This window comes from Falco naumanni, chromosome 7 (assembly GCF_017639655.2).
Source record: "Falco naumanni isolate bFalNau1 chromosome 7, bFalNau1.pat, whole genome shotgun sequence".
NCBI lineage: Eukaryota > Metazoa > Chordata > Aves > Falconiformes > Falconidae > Falco > Falco naumanni.
Window position 1 is genome coordinate 7783343 of NC_054060.1, and position 23336 is coordinate 7806678.

Here is a 23336-nt window from a genome sequence, read left to right on the forward strand (position 1 = left end):
GCCCTGGAACACTTAGGATAGGAAGGCTCCCAGGAGTCAACACCTGGGTTCTACTTTCTAATTTTGGCAACTGTGTGTTTGTTTTAATCTCTGCACTTCAATTTTACCGTTTGTAGTGATGAACGGCAGGCTGTTCACCTAGGTTTTCCAAAAGCCTCTTTCACATTTACAGTGATCACTGAAGTATGTGGCTGAACGATGCTATAAAAATGCCATTTTTGGACTTGCTTTCCTTCACAGACCTTTTGCCTTGTGCCACCCGAGTTAAAAGACACTGGCTTCAGCTCTATGATTTGTTATTCTGTGACAAACATAGATTGTTTGTCACAATCTATGTTTTCTATGTCTCCAGATTTCTGAAGAACCTGGAACTGGTGGTGGGAGTTCTGTAAGTTAAGCACCTGCCGACGGCTGGGCCCCGGTGGCGGTAGGCGCGGGCCGCCCCTCAGCCTGCCGCCGCCCTCCCTCGCCCTCCGGCCTTCGCTCCCACGGAAACTTCGCCAGACTTCACCGGCGCCTCCCCCGTCCTTTGGTTTCCCTAGCCGGCCCCCGACCGCCATCCCGGCCTTCCGACGGCCACTTTTCCAGTCAACCGAGCCCCGGCCCGCCCTCAGCGGCTGCCCCGGGCCCCACCGCCAGCCCGTCCGGGCGGGGGCGGGCCGCGGCGGCGGGAGCCCGCCTCAGAGGAAGTGATGGAGACCGAGGGAGGAGGAAGAGCCGCCGCTGGTAAGAGGGGAAGGAGCGCGCTCGGGAGCTCTCCCGCGGCCCGGCCTCCTCTTCTCCCCCCGCGCCGGCCCTGCCCCGTCTCTCTCCTCACGGCGGTCGCTTCGCCTCCCTCCCGCTCCGGCCCTCACGCCGGGCCGGCCGCCTGCCCGCAGGGGCTGGACACGCTGCTGGGCTGACGCACCGCCCGTCCGGGCTGTCCGGGGGCGCCTCCTGTGTCCCCCCGCCGCCCCGAAATGGCGGGCTCCCCGCCGCCGGGCTTGCCAGGGGCGGCCAGAACGCCGCGGCACGCTCGGGCCCTTCCAGGAGAACTTTGCTCGGTGGCCTGCGGCGCTGAGCGGGCTCTGCACTGATCCCAGCGCCCTGCTTTCACGGGGTCGCCAGGGGCAGACGGTCTAGCGCCGACCCCCTGCACAAGGCAGGGTCAACCAGAGCTGGCTGCCACAGGGTTTTTTGCATTCTTCCCAAGATACCGTACGGGTAATTTTCCCAGATTTTAGGCTAGTCCAAACCTGTCCTGAAGTAGAGGGGGCCTGGCCTGATGATTTCCATCAGCTTTGGCTCGGGAGGTGATGCCGGTGAAAGGCCCATCTCGGAGTGCCCACTACCAGGGCATCTTCAGAGGTCTCACAGCACAGGTGCACAACTTTGGCACTTTTAATGGCCAAGTACTTGAGAACGACTAATGAGCTGAGGCAATACTGTGTAAAAAAAATTTTTTTTTTTTTTTAAGGCTACCATCTCAGGCAGTGTCAGCGAGTGTTTACCCAAACTGAGCAAGAACGTGGTTTGACAAAAGCAGCGTAGTTTGACGGGCAGAAGCAGTAAACGTTGCTTCTTTACCACAGACAAATAATTAGTTGGATTATTGTGGTGTACAGATGAGATGTAAAAGACTTTCTATACTACCCTTTCTTTAAAAAGCATTCAGTAAAATTTGTTGATCATGAGCTGACTGGGGAACAGGGAAATACATGGTCTTCAGTGATGAATTTTTTGGGAAAGAAGCCACTCGCTCCTCATCTCCTTTCGGCAGAAGTTAGTTTGCTGGTGTTTCTGACAGTAGGCAGAGGCCAATAAAGAGAGCTCAGCCATTCAGTAAGTGCTGGACTTACACTGCTTTGAAATGAGCAAACGTTGTTAGTTTCCCAAATGGCAACACTCTTAGTGCTTGGGAAGGGAGCTGATTTTAAGACAGGTGGATCTTCTGCACATGTTCGGCCATGGATTTCCAAGGGAGTCTGGCGTGTGTAGTGTTCCTGGTTTATATTTGACTAGGAGCACTTCCAAGAATCTCTTGTTCACGCACTTGTTTGGATAAGGGCCCATTGCATCACCTCAGTTAGCTTTTGCACTGCTTTCCCTCCTGCTCTGTTTTTATACTCTTCTTTCTTAATTTGTCACGCTAGCAGGTAAATGGAGAGAAAGTGAATTTATCTTCTGAAACACAGTTCAAGTTGCTGCCATTTATCTAAAGCACCTACTTCATCCCCTTCAGTAAAATAATGATGTTGTTCATTAGTTCCTCTAGCTGCTCATGGCTAAATGTGCCATAGTCAGATTGCTCTATTTTTGCCTTCCTATCAGCCACTTTGGAAAGTCAAACATTTGTAATAATGCTATTGGATTTTTTTTGGAAGACTCTGAATTCTGCTGATGTTTTTAAATAAAATATCTCTAGATGAATGGGCCTTGGTTTTTCATGTCCAAGCAAATGTTGTACTGTTGGGCACTTCAGTTAATGTCTGTGGTTTTCCCCTGAGTTTTTCATTACTCTGACGTTGAATGTTTAGAACAGTTCTTCTTCTATCCCCTTCCTCTTTTAGGACAGCTGCTGTGGGTTTTAGGTATTGTCCAAGTTTTGGCTTAGTTGTTTAATTGTATATACTTATGTTTAAAATAATTATGGAACAGTTGGCAAAAGGCTGAGTATACACCACACTTCAAGAGCATATGGGTGTCCACCATTAGCTCTTCTTGTGCAAATGATGCTTTTCAGTTCATGTTGTAATTGAGATGCTACACCTAGATCTTGAGGTCTTTTCCTGTAACTGTTTCTCACAGGGCAAGATTGCTTATACTTCCAGGTTTCTAAGCCCCTTAATAGGCCTAGGCAAATGTTACCATTAAGAAGCAGGCCAGCTGTTGACCTAGAACTTGAGGTTCTTGTTTTCAATTCCACCTTGTCACAAGTTCTTTTTCTCTTAAGAACACTCTGAAAGTCAGATTTGTATGTGAAGGACGTTCAGTGAGTAACAACGTATGTGTGACTTCTGGAGCCTGAGAAATAGTTGCCAGATGAGAAACCTGTATGTCTAGTTTAACAATTGCATTAATGAAGCCTTAAATTTCCATCTGTCTCTCTAGGAAGATGGAAATCTCCCTGCCCTCTGTGGAATCCATGTTAAATCAATTTACAGGCATGGGGTCAGCAGCCTGGAAGGTAGAACCACAAAATTCAGGTAGCATGTAGGAGCTATGTATCATGAATATGGTCCCCACATCTGGAAAAGCTACTCATCTGGGATGGGGCTTATCAACAAGCATACTGCTTCAGTATAACTAAAATCTCCTGTATGGAACAGGTAGAATTTTACTCACGCTGAGGTGTTATAACCTCCTTGCATTCCGTGTTCCAGGTAAGGCAAGTTATTGAAACCTTGCTTTTTTTAACATAAATAAGTAGTTAGGTTCTAGAAGGAAAGAAAACAGGAAGCAAAATCCTAACTACTTCCCCCAAAGGAAAAATACAGTCCAAAACCCAGCAAACAAACCTGAGTCTTTTTGCATAATATCATTGCAGTGAATACACTCCTTCCCTTGGGGGAAAGTACGAGAAAACAAACACCACAAGAGAAAGTCTAGCCAGTTTAAATTTGCAAGTGGGAGGTGTGCAGACATTATGCTTGTATGTTATAAGAACCTATATAGAACAGCCTGGTATGTATTTTCCACGTTGCATACTGAGAGACTCCCGAACGCTTTGCATGGCAATTCACAATTCTGGTGTGTTGTCTTTGCAAAGTGATTGGCAGACCCTCAGGTTGCACGTATCTGAAGTAAACCATGTCCTGCTCAGCTACTGAGAGGTCTGTGGATGCTTAAAAACGTTGTGTTCGTAACCTTTGAAACTGCTGTCTGGTGGCTGGTCTTTATAGTATTACTGACAACAGATGGCAAATGGCTCCGCTGATGTAATTCTTGCTAGTGTTTCATTCCTGTGAAGTTGCAGAGTTTCAAAATCTCAGAAGGTGCCTCCATATTTTTTCTGCATAATGATTTCAAGCCAAACTAAATAAAAACATTTTATATTATTCAAATTCCCATGGTGTCATGTGACATTTTTGTAATGATTGCCTTGCAGCAGTTTTAGATAAGTGCACGTTTGGTAGCAATTTAAGGCCTGTGTCCTTTAAGTAATGCTTATTAGTACGTAACAGATGCCGTTTAGAAACATTATGCCTTTTAATAGGTTCTGCTTTTAGACTGCATGTTCTCATTCCAGGCAGACTGTGGATCAGGCAAGCTTGGAGGTATGCTGTCGTTTATGCAAAGCCTAAGTCAATTTTCTGCTCTGAAGTCAAGCCATGTGTTTTTCCTTGTTTCTTCCATTCTGGTCATAGCTGCCTTGCTGTGTTTTTCTCCCTGGTCAAATCTTTGGCTGATTGTCAAGCCATTACAATCAAAATCTTTTGCGTTTTTAACCACCACCGGTGGTTTCTTTTGTCCTTACAGAAGAACCTGTGTAAGCTGAATTTGAACACTCTCAGCTCTTACTGTCAAGAGCACAACAAGCAAAGAGTTAGTCTTCTGTTGCCAGCCTGTCCTTCCTTCTCTGCTTCTTCTTTCTCCCCAAAGGAGAAAAAGGGAAAAGCAGAGCCATGCTGATTTTGGAGCACCCTCAAAGACATGTAGAATAGCTGACACAACAGCACACACAAGAGATGTTTACATACTTCCTCCACTACTTGCAGCCTTTTATTAAAGTGAGGTCTGAGACAGGCTAAGAGACTTCTGATAGCTAGTGCAGGTGATGTATTAATTTGCAGCCACATAATAAACTTAGCAAAGTGGAAATTACTGGGGGAAGGGATTTTTTTGTTGTTGTTTCTTTTTTTTCCTTTTTTTTTTCTCAAACTAGTTGCTTTATTTGGAGATTATTCTGGCTGTACAAATTGCTTCTTGCAAGTAATTTGGAGAAAGGCTGCTGGGCTTTTTTAGGCAGACTTATGCACTCTGCTGGTGGGAGCATTTGCAACTCAAATTATGTGGTATCTGAAACTGGTATCCCTGAAAATCTAGACAGTTGTCTCGTATTTTCATCACTACTTCATTTGTTTGGGGAACATTGTCTTTTCTGGCAGGAAACCAGGGCTTTCAGGTACTCTTGGTATGCCACACACTGCATGTAGTTTGTATGACATGAAGATAAAGGCCGTGTTTAGTACGGCCTTAGGTTTCTCCACCTTTTGAATATGGTAGTAACAAGGAAATGTATTTCTTGTGGTACTTAAATACTGGCCCTGGTGCCAGATTGTGACAGCGGATGTTTCAGTAATAATTTCAAATGCTCCTTGATCTTAAAATACAGCTGTTTTCTGAAACTGTCCTGTCAGTCTGTCTGGCTTCTCCCTATGGAGTGAAGTCATCTTTATGCTAGACCATTTGCCAAACTCAGTTGTCATTTCCTGCCATTTCACTATTCCTTGTCTGTTGCTGTGAGAGATATTGTCTTCCTCTTTTCCCTTAAGTTGTAGGATGACTTCTGACCAGTGCATCCTCTTTTCTGTCTTCCGTCTTTATAAAGGATTGAATTACCACTATCTGCATTTGAACTTGTGATTCATAAAAGCTCAGCTGCTGTTCACAGAATCTTTTCTGTCATTTTCCTTTCAAATCAGTCTCTTTGAATAATGAGAAACTTCTGTGATGTATTTCAGTGTCATTCAGGGCCTCCCATTTCTTCTTTGCTTAAATTTTAAGAGTCGGACTTTAATTTGAGGTCGCACCTGGACTATGAACTTCTTCTGGCATAGCTATTTTGGCTATGGATATGATGAAGTGAGATGTAGCACTGACATAACTAACTGTTGGAAAAAGCCCCTGATATGGACACAGTTGTTCTGGAAAACTTGCATATTTCTCTTGTATATTTTATTTTGTTTAGGGGGTAGACAAATAATTAAGCTGTCAAATTTAGATTTTTGTCTTACCTAATCAAGAAAATCCTTACCACTGCCTCCAGTAGTTGATGTTGGACTTTTCCAGGAACATTTCTACCCATTTCTTGGTTGTATGAAAACCAGTACACGTTAAGAACTCAATTCTGATGTTCACAGGTTCAGAGGTAATAGCAGCAATCCCACTGAATCAATGGAATTTCCTTGATGAAAACCTGATGTGAACAGGAACCTTAAAGCCTTAATTAATTACAAACCTGAATATCCCTTTTCTTTAGGACTATATCTTCCCTCAATTATGCTGTAAGTGTCCTCCTTTTTTATATCTAAGCTCTGTGAAAAAGAGAGTTAAATGTGCGGAAGTATGAATTCCTGGTATGTCATAGTTACAGCTGGTAGCACTTCCATGGTTTAACAGTATGCTACAGTTTTTATTTATAAAGTCTGTTTCCGGGCCATACCACCTCAGCTTTTTTCAATTACATTAGATTAGAACTTTGCAAAGTTCTATGCAAAACATGCCAGTCCAGATGTGCGTTCTGTGTATAATAGGACAGGGGATAGCCTGTTTACGCTGATGTATTTTAATTTATCTGTACTATGAGTTGGGTGTGGCTTTATTTTTGTAAGTGACTGAGGCAAAGTGGGTATCGTTGGAACCTGTTTGTTGAAACTTTCAGTACAGGAGTACTGCAGGTTAGAGTGGGGGAAATATCCCTTCAATATGCACTTGCCATTATGTGATTCTTTCAAGATGCACTTGCTTTTCTAGCTTTGAAAACACTTTAAATAATGTGGTTTCATCTAGGTATTTTTCCAAAAAGAGCTAAATCATTAAATAAATTAACTCCCTTTTTTGTTTTAGTTCCCCCCCCCCCCCCCCCCCCCCCCATTTCATAAGGTGTGGATTATTTTAAGTTTTGGAAAACAAGTAACGTGTTTTATAGACCCTGGTCACAGGAGATTCTGAGGGCCTTCAGAGCTCATTGAAGCAAGTGGAAATTGAAGGTGTTTGACATTTTTCAGAGTTAGGCTTGTCTAGTCTCTGCCTTTGCTCATCTATGTTCTTCTAAATATATACGTATACCTCAAGCTTTTTTCTTCCCTTTTCTGAAATCAGTAGAAAAAACGTGTTAGGGGGAACGGGATGGCTAATATGGTAGCATCCTGCATTTGAGATGCCTGACATTTGGTCTGCCCTTCATTCGAGTGACAGAATTTGTAGTGATGACATGTATAGCTACAGCTAAACTTATCTGTTTAATCTGTTTGGTTTCTTAATTGGGAATGGGATTAGGATTATTTATTTGCCTTCTGCCTTCATTTATTGATTCCACAGCAGAAAATTATTTACAGGCAGAAACTTGTATTTAGTTTGTCTTCTAAAACTCTTATTGCCGTTTGAATTGTGATAGTATAAGTGACAGAATAGTAAATGGTACACAAATGGCATCTTTGGATTGAAACGTAGAAACCTGTTAACACTAATGCATTGTTTTTGTCCTTTATTTCAAGAGTGATTGCTCTATTAGTAATGGTGAAAAGCAATGCAGTGGGGAAGAACATTGTTTTCATTAATGTTGTACAGCGTGTGGTTAAGAGCTGCCTTGTTGCGTTGGACAGACACCACACCACAGCATTTGCCCACTAGTTCCATTGCCACCACACATTATGATACTGAAGTTTCACTTACACTAGAACTTGGGGTTTTAACATGTACTTGCTCAATTAAATTCAGGACATGAGAGACGGGTTCTGCATGTACTCCCAGAAACGTGCCAAAGACCTCTTCCTTCCTTTGAAAGGTTAAACAAATATGGTTGCCTAATGATAACCACATGCATAGAGTTGGTCAAGCTCATTGGAAGGAAAGAAGAGCTGATGTAAAGCACTGCTGTTAAACACAGAGCTTCCATTCCTGTGAGAGGGTAATGGAAAGCACTTTTGTTGTACGTGCACGATTTAGAAGGGCAGAAGAAGTTGTCTTTAGATCCTAGGCACTGTCATGGTTGTGCTGCCATAGTGTGGCAGTGAATTCCACAGGGGAACAGAGAACGATTCGTGTTTTATGACTTCTTTGTCTTTTTATGTTGTGACTTCAGAGGCACTGATAAGGAAAAAAAACGTCACACCCTTTTGAAGTGGTAGATAAGGCATACGCTTAACTGATAAGAAACCAGACAGAAGATGAAGTGATTTGTTGGGAGCCACAAAAGCACACCTGTGTTAAGAATAAATCTTAGGAGTTCTGGTCTCAGTTGCCTGGTTTGGTTACAAAAATGCTCCTTCCTAAATATTGACATGATATACTGTCATTTTGTTTTGGTACCTGCTTGTCTCATATTGCAAAGTGGGTTTTGATTTTAAAAAAAAAGGGGGGGGGGGGGGGGGGGGGGGGGGGGGGGGGGGGGGGGGGGGGGGCGGGGGGGGAAGGGGAGTAGTTCTTGGACAAAAAACCCTCACAATGCTGTAAGAAACACTTAAAACCTGCTGAAATTTTGTTTGTTTGTTTTAAATTGTGAAACATATTGACATGAAAATAAAGTAAATAAAACTAGTACTGCTATTTGCAAGCATTAGAAATGGCAAAACAATAAGAAGTAATGAAATTTGAAAGTCAGAAATGTTAATTTCTTTTTATCTACCTTGTTTCTGGACCACTAGAAATCAGGCTTAAGTATTTTTCATATTTTTACACAGATTTACACAAATGTACAACGATACACACTCCAGATACAAATCCTGTGGTGACTGATGTCTCTTGTGTAAACATACAATTCTTAATGGATGTGTGTAGTATCATTCTCTGTGTTTGTAGAACATGAAAAAGTAGTTGTAGGATAAATGATTAATTCACTTCAGACGTAACACTTTTCATGCTTCATCTGTGGTGAGGTTGATGTATTTTGCTTTGCAATCTGGCTGCATTCTAAACACCCTTACAAATCTCTGAAATGGGCTTTTCAACAAGTAAGTCTTTCCTGGGAGTACCAGCAATACCTCAATGCATCTTAATCAACCCAGTGGTGTATCTAGTCTGAAAAAACTGTATCACCAACTTTGATGGCTAAAGGAAATAGTATTAATAAGCTACACATGAATGCAGGAATAGAAAATTCTTGACAATGAAAGCAGGTATCACTTGTTTAATAAATTGTGCATTGGCTTCATGGTCATAAAGAACTTAAGTATATTGGCAGTACATACTCATTTGAAACTTAAATGAGCATTTAAACCATCTTTACAAAGAGACAGAGTTGATTGTCCCAGGTTGTAACTGGTTTGTTAGATAATGGCAAAATAGTAAAACTAATACATAGGTACTAAAATGATTAGTCTAGTGAAAGAGAGCTGGGGGGATATAATGACTATTTGAATTGCTGTAGCATTATATTAATAAGTGTGGCTATCCATAAACTGGTAAATTATTTCTATTATGGCACAGGGTTTAGTTGCAGAGGCTATAGAAAGATCACCAAAAAGAACCTTCAGAATATCTGATTAGATTGAAGCATGTCGTTTGCCTTTGGCCTTTACAGCAGTCTGTAGTTTCACTTGTGGAATTTCACATACAAGTGTGTCCACCATGTGTTTTCTGTTGTATTGAGAATAAATTCTTTTGCCCACAGAAAAATATTTCCTGCTCGCTATAACTGATAGAATGAAATTCTTGCTGAATCTGTAATGATGTGGGTCTGTCTCTAATCTACAAAAATTAGTTTCTAGTTTAAGGTAGAATATTGTCTTCTATTTTGTGATTGCATTTGTTATTTATCTACCTGATGCAGAACATAAGTATGTTAATCAGATCTATCTGGATTCCCACATACCGATCTTTTTGGACCTTAAGTGAAGTGAACTTTGTCTGACTTTTACCTCTCAAGAGGAATATTTGTCCACTTCATGAAACCACCATAAAACTCATCTCTCTCTTCTAGAGAAGATCAGAAGTGGAATAGCAGTGGGTTTAAAAAAAGCTGACTTTAGGGATCTGGACTGACACGGGGGCCTTGGTGTATGCCTTCTTGGCAGAGCTGTGTGATGTTCTATGCTGAGGGTACCTATAGGTGCTGGAGGGTAGTACCTCATAAAGATGACTGAATTGTATGGGCAGTGGCTGCTTGTTTGTATAGCTAGTTTTAGCTGTCACATTTCATTTGAGAAATCAGATTCTTAGTGCAAATTGATGACAGATCACGAGAGTGAGAGGAGATGCACTAACACATCCTTGCTTGAGAATGTGGCCCAGACTGCTCCATGGAAACAAAAGAGAGGAGAAGCAGAAGCAGTGTTAGTTTTTGCTTTAAAATCTATTCTCTATGCTTGAAATGGAAATATGCCCAGTAAGATTTCTCCTTTATATATCTCTAGGTAAGTTTTTTTCACTGGAATTGCATACAAATCCTCCTCCTTTGCCCTGAATACTGGTGCCCAGTGAAAGACCTTCTGGTGCCTGTCTTCATTGTCACTGCTGCTGTAGAATCCACCTAGATGATGTCTTGACCTTGTTTACCAGCTTTGGCTATTTAAGATGTCAGCCACTTCAGCACGAATGTCAGGAATCCCTCTAATGCAGTAGGCCTCCCGTTCTAAATTTACTCTCCTTAGGGTTTATGGCCCCTCCTCTGTGGCTGCAGCAAGAGGCCCCCTTTTTATGACTCCCCCCTCCTGCTCCCCTTTGCTCCCACCCTCCCTCCCTCCCTCCCGCAGACGGTAACCCTTTGTGCACATCGCCCGTTTGAAAGAAGTGCTCGCTGGGTGTCTAGCAGATTGGCTGCCACAATGTGCTCTTTTGTTGCCGCTAGGTAAGATGAAATTCGAATGAAATGCTGTAATTCAAATGAGGTTAAAAGGCTGTTCTTGAAAGTTTGCAGTTTTGGTATCACAAGATGCTGACAGGGGCCTCGGACTACAGCACTCACAGAAGAATAGCACTGCTTGTCTTTTAAAGTGAAGTTAACAGATTATTTTGCGTTTGATTTTGGAACCTTTATAACATCCTGTTAGCCAGCAATAATTATCATTGTGCTCAAATGCCTAGTAACAATAGTTATGGGTAGACTTTGTCGAGGGGTTTGTTTGTTTGTTTGTTTCTGTATACACAAAAAAGATAAAAGGGCATATACAGGAGGGCAAATATAATTTCGTCACTTCGTACTGGGGAAAACTCGGAAACACATTAGTTAACGTCAAAAAAATTTCGAAGTGATTTTTCTCCTGCTTATGGCAGCAGAACAGTATTAGTCTTACGTGCATGTGGGTGCAAGTTTTGGAGGGATGTTCCCAAAAGCTAGCTTTAGCACAACTGACTTCTTGAGGACACTCCAGGACACCTAAAGTTAGGCTTCTTCTCTGTATTGTCCCTAAAAGAACCTCACTCTCACACTTTTCCCCGCCTCCCTTATGTATAGAAGCCAAGACAGGTTTGGGATATGTGCTCCTAGCTCACATTTTCAGAGTGTTACACAGGAAAGACAAGTTAACTGAAAGTCTAAAAGCATTTTGTAGAGAAAAAATTACTTCTGTGGAAAGCTGTGTTAATGGAAAGTTGATCAGAAGTTTTCTCTCAATGGTTCTTTATTTAGTCTGTAATGTTATTTCATCCTTCAAATGGTCACTGTTACCTTAGAAGACAAGCATATTATGTACCAGAAAGTTAGTGTAACTTTGAAGGCACTAGTTGTTTCAGTGAGGAGAAAACATGATTGTGCTTATTAAGTTGCTTTGGCTTAACAGTGGCAGGATGCAGCCTTGTAAGCAGCCTTGTAAGCAGCCATCTCATGAATAGTATTTATTAGCATGGCAAATGTTTTTCTTTGTGCTAAACTTAAGTCTTACATGCTGCTCTTTTGCAAAGAATTAATTTACTAGTAAATTTACTGCAGTAAACTACTGAAGTTTATAATAATAATCTTTACTTTCTTTCCCTTATATGGCTTCTTTGCTTGGTGGTGTTACACAGCACGCTCGGGAAGGCTGCTGCAGAAGAAAACTGCCACTGCTAAGTACTGGCTGGGATTTTATTGTGTGACTCAACTTGCCAGTGTTGCAATGCTGTTTTCTCTCCCATTTTGTCACATGCAAACACACTATGAAAACCATTTAGAGAGTAGCTTCTGTTCAGCCTTCTGAGTACATAGCTTTGCTGTCAAGCCTCAGGATGTGAGCTGATTGCCTGCAAAGGGCAGGAAAAGAGTGTTTAAAGCATTTTAAGCAGTGCTGGGTGGTGGTGAATTATCAGTTCTAGTTTCTTACCCTTTTGCTGAGGAATCAGATACTGATCACAGCCAGAGAAATGGTGGCACCGTGGGTGAATATTCTGACCTGGTACTGCAAATCCCATGCTACTTTTACATGGTAAGGTATCATTTTCAATATGGTACTTTTATGATTCATAGTTTCTGAATCTTAATACAGACAGTTCTTGAAATGGCCCTCGTAGGACTGTTCATTGTCTCAGCTGTTTACTTGGCACTTAGTATCAATGCAGTTATCTCACATTAAACTTGGGTCACAGGAGCAGCCATGTGAGAGCAAGCTATGATTAAAAATTGAGCATTCAGAATAAGGTTCCAACTGTAGCAATGTGGTAGCAGATTTTGTCCTCGGTTGGGGCCTCACAAGAGTTCCAAGTGTAGCTTGTTGATTGAAAGCCTCTTAAATTGAAACTGTTTCCTTCCTATGATAGAAGACTGGCAGAAGCCTATTCAGACTGTGAACCCGTTTCTTCTGATGTTCTTTACCTTGAGCTGGTGATGAACCACCAATGAATCTGGGTTGTTATATCGGAAGGAGGTTGCTTGGTTCCTCATGAGCACCAAGTTGGACTTTGTGTTTAGGTAACAGGCATCAGATGTATGTAATTTTTGTTTCCATGCAATTAACAAATAACTTGCGTGAATACCCTTCAGCATAGAGTCACATGGATTAAAAGTTAGGTTGCATAAAAGATGATGATTACTATTTTGGGAACTCTTATGTAGGTAAATATTTTAATATTTTTGACATTATTTCATTGTTTTGAAAGTGCCCAATTGAAGTTACTTAAAAAAGAAAAAGAAAAAGCTAATGATATACAACAGATCGCGGACTGACCCATAAAAGGGCAGTCTTCCAAGTAAGAGTGGAAGCTTTGGAATTCTTTTCCTGTTATGTTTCTGGACAGTACTAAAACTCGGGCTCTGTTTTGAAGAAGCTTTTTTACTCTTGCAGCTTTAAAGCAATTTACTTACACCTAAAGAAATTTGAGACTGTCCTTGTTCAATTCGAAGGACACAAATGTGATTTGATGTTGTCATGGTTCTACTTTGTAAAATTGCATTGCAAGAGGTAAATAACATATAGATGACTTTTTAGCAGCCTTACTATTTTAAACTAGGATTATACAAAAGGATCTAATGGGAACAATAAGGGCCCAACTACACCAAGCATCTGCTGGGGAAATAGAGGTTTTAAAGCTTACGTTTTCTTAGTTCATTCAAAAAGTAAATCTATCTTGTGTTTTGTTTTAACTACAGGTTGCCTTTACTTGGTAGATACGTTAGCGGGAGATCCAGAGGTTCTGCAAGTAGATGCTGAAACGTACTATGAAAAACTCTTGAAGAAATCATTGTCCATTCCTGATGTTTTTTTGAGCCCTGGAGGAGAAAAGGTAGTAGGCTGATGTTTTTCATACCGCAAGTTAGATACTTGCCAACTAGTTTGTTGGTTGTATTCATAAGTCTGTCTGTGAATAGGGGTAAACTGGTGTGGCCAGATTAGAAATCTCCTAAAATCAGCAAATTCTGCATTATTTCCAATAGTTTGCATTCTACAAATGAGAGATAAGCTTAAACTACAAGTCTAAAACCTTCTGAGTGTGGATGAGGGTTTGAAGTACTTAGCTGAGCTTCGCATCTTGATCTGCTTCCTTATAGGACTGGATCAAGAATGAATTTGATAGACCTTTATACCATGGTGCAGCTCTATATTCTGCCTCTACTGCACAGTTTACACACAGGTATTATGATAGAGTTTATCTTTTGTTTCCATTCTTTCCAATACTTATACTGACAATTTTGAATATGGGTTCTCCCAAAGGAATTCTGATCAGATGTGATTAATAGATGGTATAGATACTGTAGGTGCCAAAGCTTTAGGATCCATTCCTAAGCCACCTGGGTGGAATGCATTGGAGATGACTGAGCAGGCCTATTAAAAATTCTAACTTCAGTCAACCAATGAAACTTTGCATTCTGGGTATTTTCTAGATCATAAAACGTGTACTGGGCTAACTGTTACTGTACTATCAAACCAGTAAGTTAATTAGTTGGAATATGGTGGCTTTTCTACAATTTAGGAAAATAATATGCAGTAGTTTCCAGAAAAATGCTGTTTCAGGTGGGTAGCTTAATCTTTGAGCCATGAATGTAACCAGCTTTAAATACTCTTTTAATGCCCTCTAGTGGGCCAGGTAGGGTTAAATACGAACAAACCTGAAAATGCAGAGGTCCCCCCAGTTTAGGGCTTCTGTGCCCTTACCTCAGCCTTTCATGCTTGGTTGTATTTTTAGGGGCTCATTTACTGTTCCATTAGAAGGGAGAGTAAGTTAAAATCCCAAGCAGTCCTATGCGTATTTCTGCAATAGCTAGACATAGTGAGATCAGTTCAAGGTGGACTTCTGCCTTTTGATTCAGAACTGTCTTTTGTGGCTTGTCATCAGACCTTAAATATATCACATGACTGATTTGAGTCTCATAGCAACACGTTTCCCTTTGCATTCATTTAATTCAGGGCTAATCTAATCTGCAGTCAGACAGCTAGTCAAGGACATAAGTAATGGTAATGTTCTTGCTGTATTGTTTTTTTCCTTATGCTCTATAATAAGTAGTTCAAAGAATGTTGATATTTTGTAATTAAAAATAAAATAAATGTAATAAGATAGAGCTCCCATCCACAGTGAACATCTCAGCTAATAATCTCTATTGTATGCTCACAACCTGAAGGATGAGGATTTTGGTGTTTGAATAACGGCTGTGGTTACCAGGCTTTTTTTTTTTTTTTTTTTTTTTTTTTTTCTCTGTGCATCTGAATTAAAGGAGGTTTCAAGTGGCAGGATCAGCAGCCGTGAATAATTATTTAGCAAGTGTTAAGTGGCTGTCATCCCACTTGCTCCAGTCACAGAACTACTTCTTGGTCAAGCCTTCAGTACACAAATAGCAAGGATTATTGCAAGTCGGGATGGAAGCACATTGGCAGCATTCATACACAGAAAGCTATACTTGGCTCGTTGTTAGCACCTGTGAGAGTGCACATTACCTTATAAAACAAAGTAACAACCATAGCAGTATTGGAAATAGTACTGCCCTTTTCATTACAGTAATGCTCCCAGGTGACGTGATGACATCAGTGCTGTTATATTTGAAGCATGCAAAGAATGACTGGATCCCTAGAACATACTGAGATTTCGGAAAGCTCATGAATACAGATTTCAGGCAGTTTTCAGCTTTTTTTTCCTGCAGTCCAGTGTTTGCATAGATGATCCCAGGATTCTGGCACTCAAACTAGTGAACACTGTTTTCAACTTAAAGTTGTTATCTTGTATAATCCATATTCATACTACTCGTTCCATGCACCAAGAAATATTAAATGTATCACATGACTGATTTGAGTTTCATAGCAAACTGACAAATGGGTGCAATTAGAGAGAGAGGCACACCCACACATATACAATGGACCAGATTTTTGAAAGTACAGTACATACTGTGCTAAATTATGCACGCTCTTTGCCTGTACCTAAACTTACATGAGAGCATTTGCAATATTCATATGGAAATCGTAATCTCTATGCATATAGAACTGTTTGAGCACAGTAATTTTGTGTTTATGTGTCACATCATTTAGAAGTTTAGTCTAAGACAGAGCATGAGAGCTGAATTTTGATTTTAGCTTTGCCTTCAACATTAACCACCTTGTGCCAATTATCTACCCTCCCTGTGCCTCACAGATAAACTGCCCAGGCACTGCCCTAATGCTTTGATACTCCCTGTACCCTGAGGCTTAATTCATTGTTTGCAAAACACCACAAGTACTCAGCTGGACAATGCTGTAAGAAGTGCAAGTTGTATTTGTTTTTATTTGATGTGTCTCCTCTTTCGTAACACCATTTGTCTGCATGTAACAGTGTTCAAAGCTAGGTTATGTACTAATCATAGTAAGTTGGCATTAATGTCTTCACTATGGTAGCTTGATTTCTTTTAAAATAACATTACTTACTGATAATATTAGAATATTAGGTATGTTTCAGTGCCTCAAAGTCCAGGACTGAGAGGGTGTTGTGCTAAGCTTACACCATGTATGTTAGTAAAACACATCATAAGTGCATGTAATACATGAAATACTTCTCACGTGCTCTGCAGTACAAAACAGCTTATTTGTTTTCTAGGTTAAACTTGAAGATTCCTGTGTGTGTTTTGTCCCCCTCTACCGAAATAATCCTACTCGCAAACTGTTGCTGTTAATTGATCCAAAGGATAAAAAGACAGGTTAGAATTAATCAAAACATTTTGAAATTTGAGTAGTTGTACTTTGTTTACTTTTAAGATGGTCTGCTTGTTTGTATTTAAATATTTTGGGTTTTGTATTGAGTATGAAGTGGATTCAGTTTACCTGTCAGGATTTGTGTTGGTGGGTTACTGATTAGGAGGGAGGATCGACAATCAGGGCTTTTAAATTCTGTGCATAATTCTCTGCTGGTAGCTGAAAAATCACCTTGGGTAAATCAGCTATTCTTTCTGAGTTTGTTCAATGGGGTAGTATTTTGCTAATTCAGGATGATGAGAAATTTAATGCATTATAATTTGGACAGAATTCTGAAATCCTTAAACAAGAGGAAATATATATGTGAAATTGTATTAGGTCTTACTGATTCTTATTCATATTATTTTTACTTTTTGATATCTTCTTCAGTCCCAGGTTTAGTTGCCTCCTATTTCCAGTACTGGTGTGTGAGGGGTAAATTTGGAGTGATGCCCTACCCAGCAATTGAGTTAAATCCATTTTATTTGGCAGTTTTCCCAATATATTCTTTAAACTCCACCAGCTTTGCCTTGCTTACTGCTAGTAATGCTGTTTTTTTCCTATTACAGCCTTGTGTCAGCCTGACAGGGATACACTACAATTGTGTTACTGGCAGTAGAAGTCAGCATGTGCTTACTTTTGTTTCTGTTTCACGAGTCATTGCTTAGAGTATCAACACGTTTTAAAGATTTGCTCAATAATTGTGCCTAAGTTTTATCTTACTGCTATCAATCAGGATCTTCAGACACAGCCCGATTTCTTCCTACTTACACTCTTAGGCAAAGACTCTTCCAGTGTCTTTGACTATGGAATGTGAAAAAATGCCATGTAAAACAAGTAACAACTCTTGATAGCACTGTCATTGACAGGAGACTTGACTCCAAGTTGCATAGTACTAAAAGCCCACATTGTGACCCATCTAAATTCAATGAGGTGTGTTGGAACTGTTGTGAAGCAATGAGTTACAGAATTTTTGGAACATCTATGACAAAGACATGAACCTATGCATTGACCCATTGTGTCAGGGAATACAGAATACACAAAACCTTTTAAACTTTCAGCTTCCAAATGAGGCAGCAAATTAATGACATCTGTCATTAAAAACTTAATATTTTTTTTAAAGGATAAGGTATAAATTATGCCTGAAAGGCTTTAATAGCCAATATTCTTAACAATACAACAAAGGCAAGGCAAAGAAGTTTAGCACTCTGTGTTTGGTTCTAAAGTGTGTCAGGTACCGATGTTACACTCCTAGTGTAAGTAATGTTCATTGTTCAGTACAAACCCTGTAATGAGGCAATTTCTTTTGAGAACAAAAAACAGATTAAAATAATCTGTGGTTAGAGGTGAACTCTGCGGTTTTCCAGCTCCTTTTACATACAGTTTCAATTGGATGTTTGTTAGCGGGTTGTGATTCACATAGTTGAAGGTAGGAGACCTTTCCAAGTTACAAGTGTAGTCAAGACTTTCTGGTCTGTCTAAAACTATTGATGTAGCATTACTTTCCTGACATTAATTTATATTTTCCATTAACATTTTTTCTGAAGCGAGATAGGTACAGTGTGATAAAGGAGGGAAGCGTCTATGAACGCAGTTGTATGTTCACAGGAATGTAGTGGAAAACTGCATTTAGTTTAGACTGCGCAAGAGGAATGGGGATCTGCAACAACTTCAAAATGCAAATGCAAAAATTAAGAATTATTAAATAAATGCAGGTGAAAGTGCATTTAGCACAAATCTTCAGTTAAATGATCTAATAGTATTAGGAACAACAAGTATTAATGAGATACATGTTCACAAGGAGAAAATTATTTCCCACAGGAACAAGTCAAACAAGTCCACATTGGAGCCTAAATTATATGATAGCTATCTACATTAAAAGCTTAAAGCTAGCAGAATAAACATATTATTATATTATAAATAATATAATTTATATTATAACAGACTGACTACTGTGACCCCCTCGCAAAACTTCAGCTTGAGTCACCAGCTCGTAGTCACAGAAACAGTCTCACAGAGATAAGTAAATCTAGTTATTTAAGTAAGGCCTACATCCACTGACTTTTAGTATTTCCTTTAAAAAGCATGATTTAAAAGATTTTACTAGAAGTTCTTTGTTTGTGGATTTTATATGCTATAAACATGTGGCCAGCCTTCCTACACACATCAAATTTGACTGATGTGATTTTTTTCTTTAGATCTAGAGTTTTAATAAATTTTCATTACTTATCTAAAGTCTGCTGGTGTGTATACATACCTATACATATGGGTATATACATTTGAAGTATTTTGTCCAAATATTTTTCCCACAGATTTGGAATTGACTCTTAAGGCAGGAGACTGTTAATGTGGCAAAGTCCATGTGGATTTGCTTGCCTATATGACCTTTTGTTCTGACCAGTAAACAGATCAAATTGTTTCAAAACTAATTCCTTCACAGAAAAGCAGTATTTATTAACTCAGTCATTGTTACTCAAGGACATGGGCAGAAAGTTGAAACACTAAGCAGGTTGCATGACTTCTTTTTTTTTTTTTTTTTCTTCCCTTGAGCTTTACACTTTTCTTGTGAACTTGAGTTTCATTCATATGGGACAGGCAAATAGTTTTGCTATAGCTGATCTCTTCTCTTTCTCGTGTGCTTTCTCCGATGTGTCTGCATTTTAGTTTTACTTCACACCAGGAGTGCTCTTAGAAGCAGATTTCCCAGTTGTCCCTTGTACTGTGCTTTATTTCATATCAAGGGGCTGTCTCAGAGTGCATGAACTGGGTTACTTTTGGCTGAAATGAAATTAGAGGATGCATTCCAGAAGCACACTGATGGGCTTTTAGTTTCCAGCATTAGGGTAGAATTTGTGAACATCAGGTTCTCTGCACCAAATTATTTTGCTCTGTGAATTCAGTCTTGCTAATGCAGACATGGCCCACTGATTTTTTCCTCTTGCAATGCATTTGGACATTTCCAAAGTCCAGTGGGGGCATGCAGCCAAGGGTGTCCCGGGATATGCTGGGGCAGATGTGCTTTACTGAGAAGCTATTGGAAACAGAGTAGAAGGTGCAGCTAGTGAGGGTGTAGGGCATGTTTAGTTGTATATTTCTCAGGTCCTAGTGTGGATAGTGAAGCAGCAACAAGTGTTAGAATCCTCATTGCTTTGTTCTGCCACAGCTCACATGATGCTCTAAGACCATATCATATTGCTCCTGCGAACCACAACCTTCCTCTGCTCCAGTGGTTCTGCTGACTGGTGACTGCCAAAACCCTGGTGGCCTTTTTTGATTTAGTTCTCCTCTCTAGCTCTATCCCTGACACCATCAGTTCCTTCAGCTTTGTTTCTGGTAGCTCCCCACCATCCCTCACCCCCCTAAAATGAACTTTTACAATGCCTTGACAGTTGCTGGGGGTAGCCACTCGCCTAGGTAGTACTGTAATCTCCATGAGAAAGCTGTATACCTGCTATGTCTTAAGTTCATATGTGATGGGATTTCCTCTTTAGCTTCATATGTGTTTACCTCTATAATGGTTAAGTATTGCATAGATAAAATGATGCATATAACTCTTATTTTGCAGTGGATATTATTTCATACTTATTTCCCCCCAGTTCCCAAAGAAAATATTGTAAGTCTAATAATTTATGTTTGAAAAATAATATAGACTCAGGAAAAATACTGGGTTTAGCAGTCTAGCTATAAGTTTGCCTGTGAAGAGCTGTAAAGTTTGATGGCATTTAATTCTTGAACCTAAGTTAAAGAGGGTTGATTCCAACAACATCTTGATCAGATGGGTTGTCCAGAAGTGATGCATAGCTTGTGGTCTGAAATGACCTGCATATTTCAAAGAGAAGATGGGTATGGCAGCTTTTCCACAGGACTTGGTCTTGGTTGGGAGCATTTTTAATTTATTTTTGATGGGCTGAGTGTTCTGTTCTGTTAGTATATCTGCACAGATATTTTTATGAGAATGTAAATTGTGTTGTAAGGGCTTCCAGAGCATAGCATGGGTGATTAACATCTTTATAACACTAAATAAACATACCCTATTGTGGCATTTTCTGTATGCTGTATATAATAATTTACAATAACTGTTAGATGCCATGGAACATTTATCACAAGACATTTGCAACAAATCACTGAGTAAAACTCAAATTATAGAAGGAAATGTAATTGGTTGCAGGAAAGATATCTATCTTAGATACTTGAATGGCTGCAATTACTGCAGCATCTGCATGCCTCCCAAGATGTAATGTATTTATTTTGATAAGACTCTTAGGAAAAGAGAGAGAAATGCTCTTATTCCATCTTAAAGACAGGGAACTGAGGGACACAGCTATTCAGGGTGTGTCAGTGTTGCAGGATGCTGTTTAATATAGGATCTCTGAGCTTGCTGCAGTATCAGAGCTGACTTAGGCTTGGTTGCATGCAACTACTTTTTGGGGTAATTTACCATTCTCCTTCCAAGGTGGAAGTTTGGCAAAAACAGCCTCTGTAAGGGTGTCATTAATCTGAAATACTGCCAAAATTAAAGTCAAGATGACTTAAGATAAAGAACTGGTACATTCTATTTTTATTAAACAAACTCAAATTACATCTCAGATAGAGCATTGCCTTTAATTTAGTTTGTGACCGAGGAATGCATTTCAGCAATTCAGATGAAGGCTGGGGAAAAAGAAGTACCAAGCTGGATGTTGCTTTAATTTTTCTGCTTTACTTTGTGTGTAGAGTCCTGGGATGTGCACATTTCATTCAAATACTTGCACACCAGTGTGGGAACATTTGGCCAGCATAGTCTAGAAAGTAAAAATATAATCCAGACCTGGATTGGGAAGAGATCCATGTTTGCCTAGCAAAAGGAGCCATTTCATACATTTTGTAATCACAATTGCATTTTGCTTAGTGCCTAATTCAACTCAGTGTTTTTCAGTACTGTATTCCAGATACCCGTAGTGGTGTGTAATTGTGTGCTTCACAGGCTCTCAGCTTCTTGCAGCACTCTGAATATGTTTGTTTGACTGCAAGTGATCAAAGTACTGAGGTTTAGCAAGCTAGTGCTTACAGGGCAAGCCACCTAAGTGAGCATGTATATACTCCATTAATAGTGAACTGAAATGATTGGGCTTAATCCATTTCACCTAGCCTTGCAATTGCAAGATCAAGCACATCAAGTCTTGCAATTGCAAGATCATTGTAATCGTATGCATCACGATTCACAGGGTTCAGCTGATGCGTGTTATCTTACTGTTCACAATAGCTTGATCTCTTATGATCAAGTGAACATAACCAAATGTCTTGGAAAGAACAGCAAGACTGGGAAAGGAGAGTGAAGGAACATGTGGTCTCACAAAACATGTTTGCATTTGAAATAGTGTTCCTCAAAGTTGATTATAAAATGAAAATGAGAATATGGGGAAGCATGGATGGATTTAACAGCAGACCAGATGTTGACTTGAAAAATGATAACAAAAAGCAAAGTACATATCTTTGTGTGAAATCTGGAGAAATGTTTTTCCTTCAAGGAAGGCATCCATATAGATAAGGTTGCTCAAGTAATGTGATGTGACAGTTGCTATGTCAACTAGTGTTCCCTTTCACACATTTAAATTATTGAATAGCAGAGTAAATGTTCATAAAAGTAGCTCCTTATAACACGGTTATTTATCTTTCTATTTTCCTCAAAGCTTTTATAAACTTTTCTGACCTTTACTGTGTGTCTTGTATGTGTCTGAACTATGTGCCAAACCTCTGTGCAGCTCCCATTAAAGTCAGCATTTGGCGCATTATGTCCCCTTTGTCTGACTCAGCTCCCCTTGTAGCTGCATGTTTCATGGATATGTAATGGAGCAGTGGCTGCTTGCATTTGAAAGCAGAGTGAAGGGACTGAGGGAACAGACTGAATCCATCATAGAAGGAGTATGAAACTCCCATGCAAGTAAGTGCATAATATTTAATGAATTGAATCTGGTGCTATAAACAGGCATCTGCCCTTGCGTGTAATACTTTCTTCATTGTTAACCCAGTATACAAATTGTAATGCTTTTTGGCATATGCTTTAATAATTTATTTTAAATATAAGTTAGCTAAGCAGAATGTCCAGCCTTAAAGCCAGTGGGAACTGGTGGAGGCTGAAGCAAAAAGGGAAGCTAACCTGTGTGCATCAGTGTGATTTGTATAACCTGAGGCTAAAACAGGTAAATCCTGTTAAAGTGATTTCACTTCCTTGTGTTTGAATTTGTCTCTCACTCATAGATGGTTTTAAAATTTTCTTTTGTTTGTCCCTAGTTGGGTAGCTTAGAAAACCAGTAGACAGCACGCTCTTTTAGGACTCAAGAGATGTGAACTCCATGCTGTTCCTTGCAACATAATTCCTATATAATAATTTATCTTTTTGTCTAAAAATAGGGATGCTAGCTGCCCTCTTGGAAGATAGTAAAGATAGTGGTGTTCTTGAGCAGTCCTGGAATTGTGGCCATGTACTTTCTTTAGTTGGATTTCACCACTGTATAGATAATAAAAGTTCTTTTTGCTGAAATATTTGCTGCTTGATGTGTTCGTGGTCATAAATTATCATATTTCTGTGATTATTCTAAAATGTGATGTGAACTCTTCAAATCTCGTCTATATGCTTTGAAATGACCCTGTGTTAAACCTTTTCTTTCTGAACAGGGCTTGGGAGCAATTTCAGTGTCACTGTTGCTACTTCAGTCTTTCTCTTGTAAATCTAACGGCAGGCAATGAATTCTGTAGATGAACACATAGAAGTAGGGTTTAAATACTTATTTCTGCATGTGTGAAAAGTTCAGGAAGGATGGGAAGAAGTGGGGTGCAAGTTTTGTATAACATCCACACAAGGACTTGACTTACGTGTAGGTTGGTCATACACTTTTG

At 39.8% G+C, this 23336-nt stretch overlaps 1 protein-coding gene across 2 annotated transcripts in view; it reads left to right on the forward strand.

Moving 5' to 3' along the window:
* The first annotated feature begins 518 nt into the window (after positions 1-518).
* Positions 519-23336, forward strand: part of LOC121090857 (protein FAM169B-like) — a 40339-nt gene continuing 17521 nt past the window's right edge. The window contains exons 1-3 of one of the 2 annotated variants that reach the window (XM_040599604.1): positions 519-726; positions 13421-13554; positions 16327-16426. In XM_040599604.1, coding sequence (XP_040455538.1) covers positions 693-726; positions 13421-13554; positions 16327-16426 — 268 coding nt within the window. In that variant the 5' untranslated portion in view covers positions 519-692. Of the gene's footprint in view, positions 727-12028; positions 12261-13420; positions 13555-16326; positions 16427-23336 lie in introns of those variants that run through there. The other variant, XM_040599605.1, reaches the window with a different exon arrangement.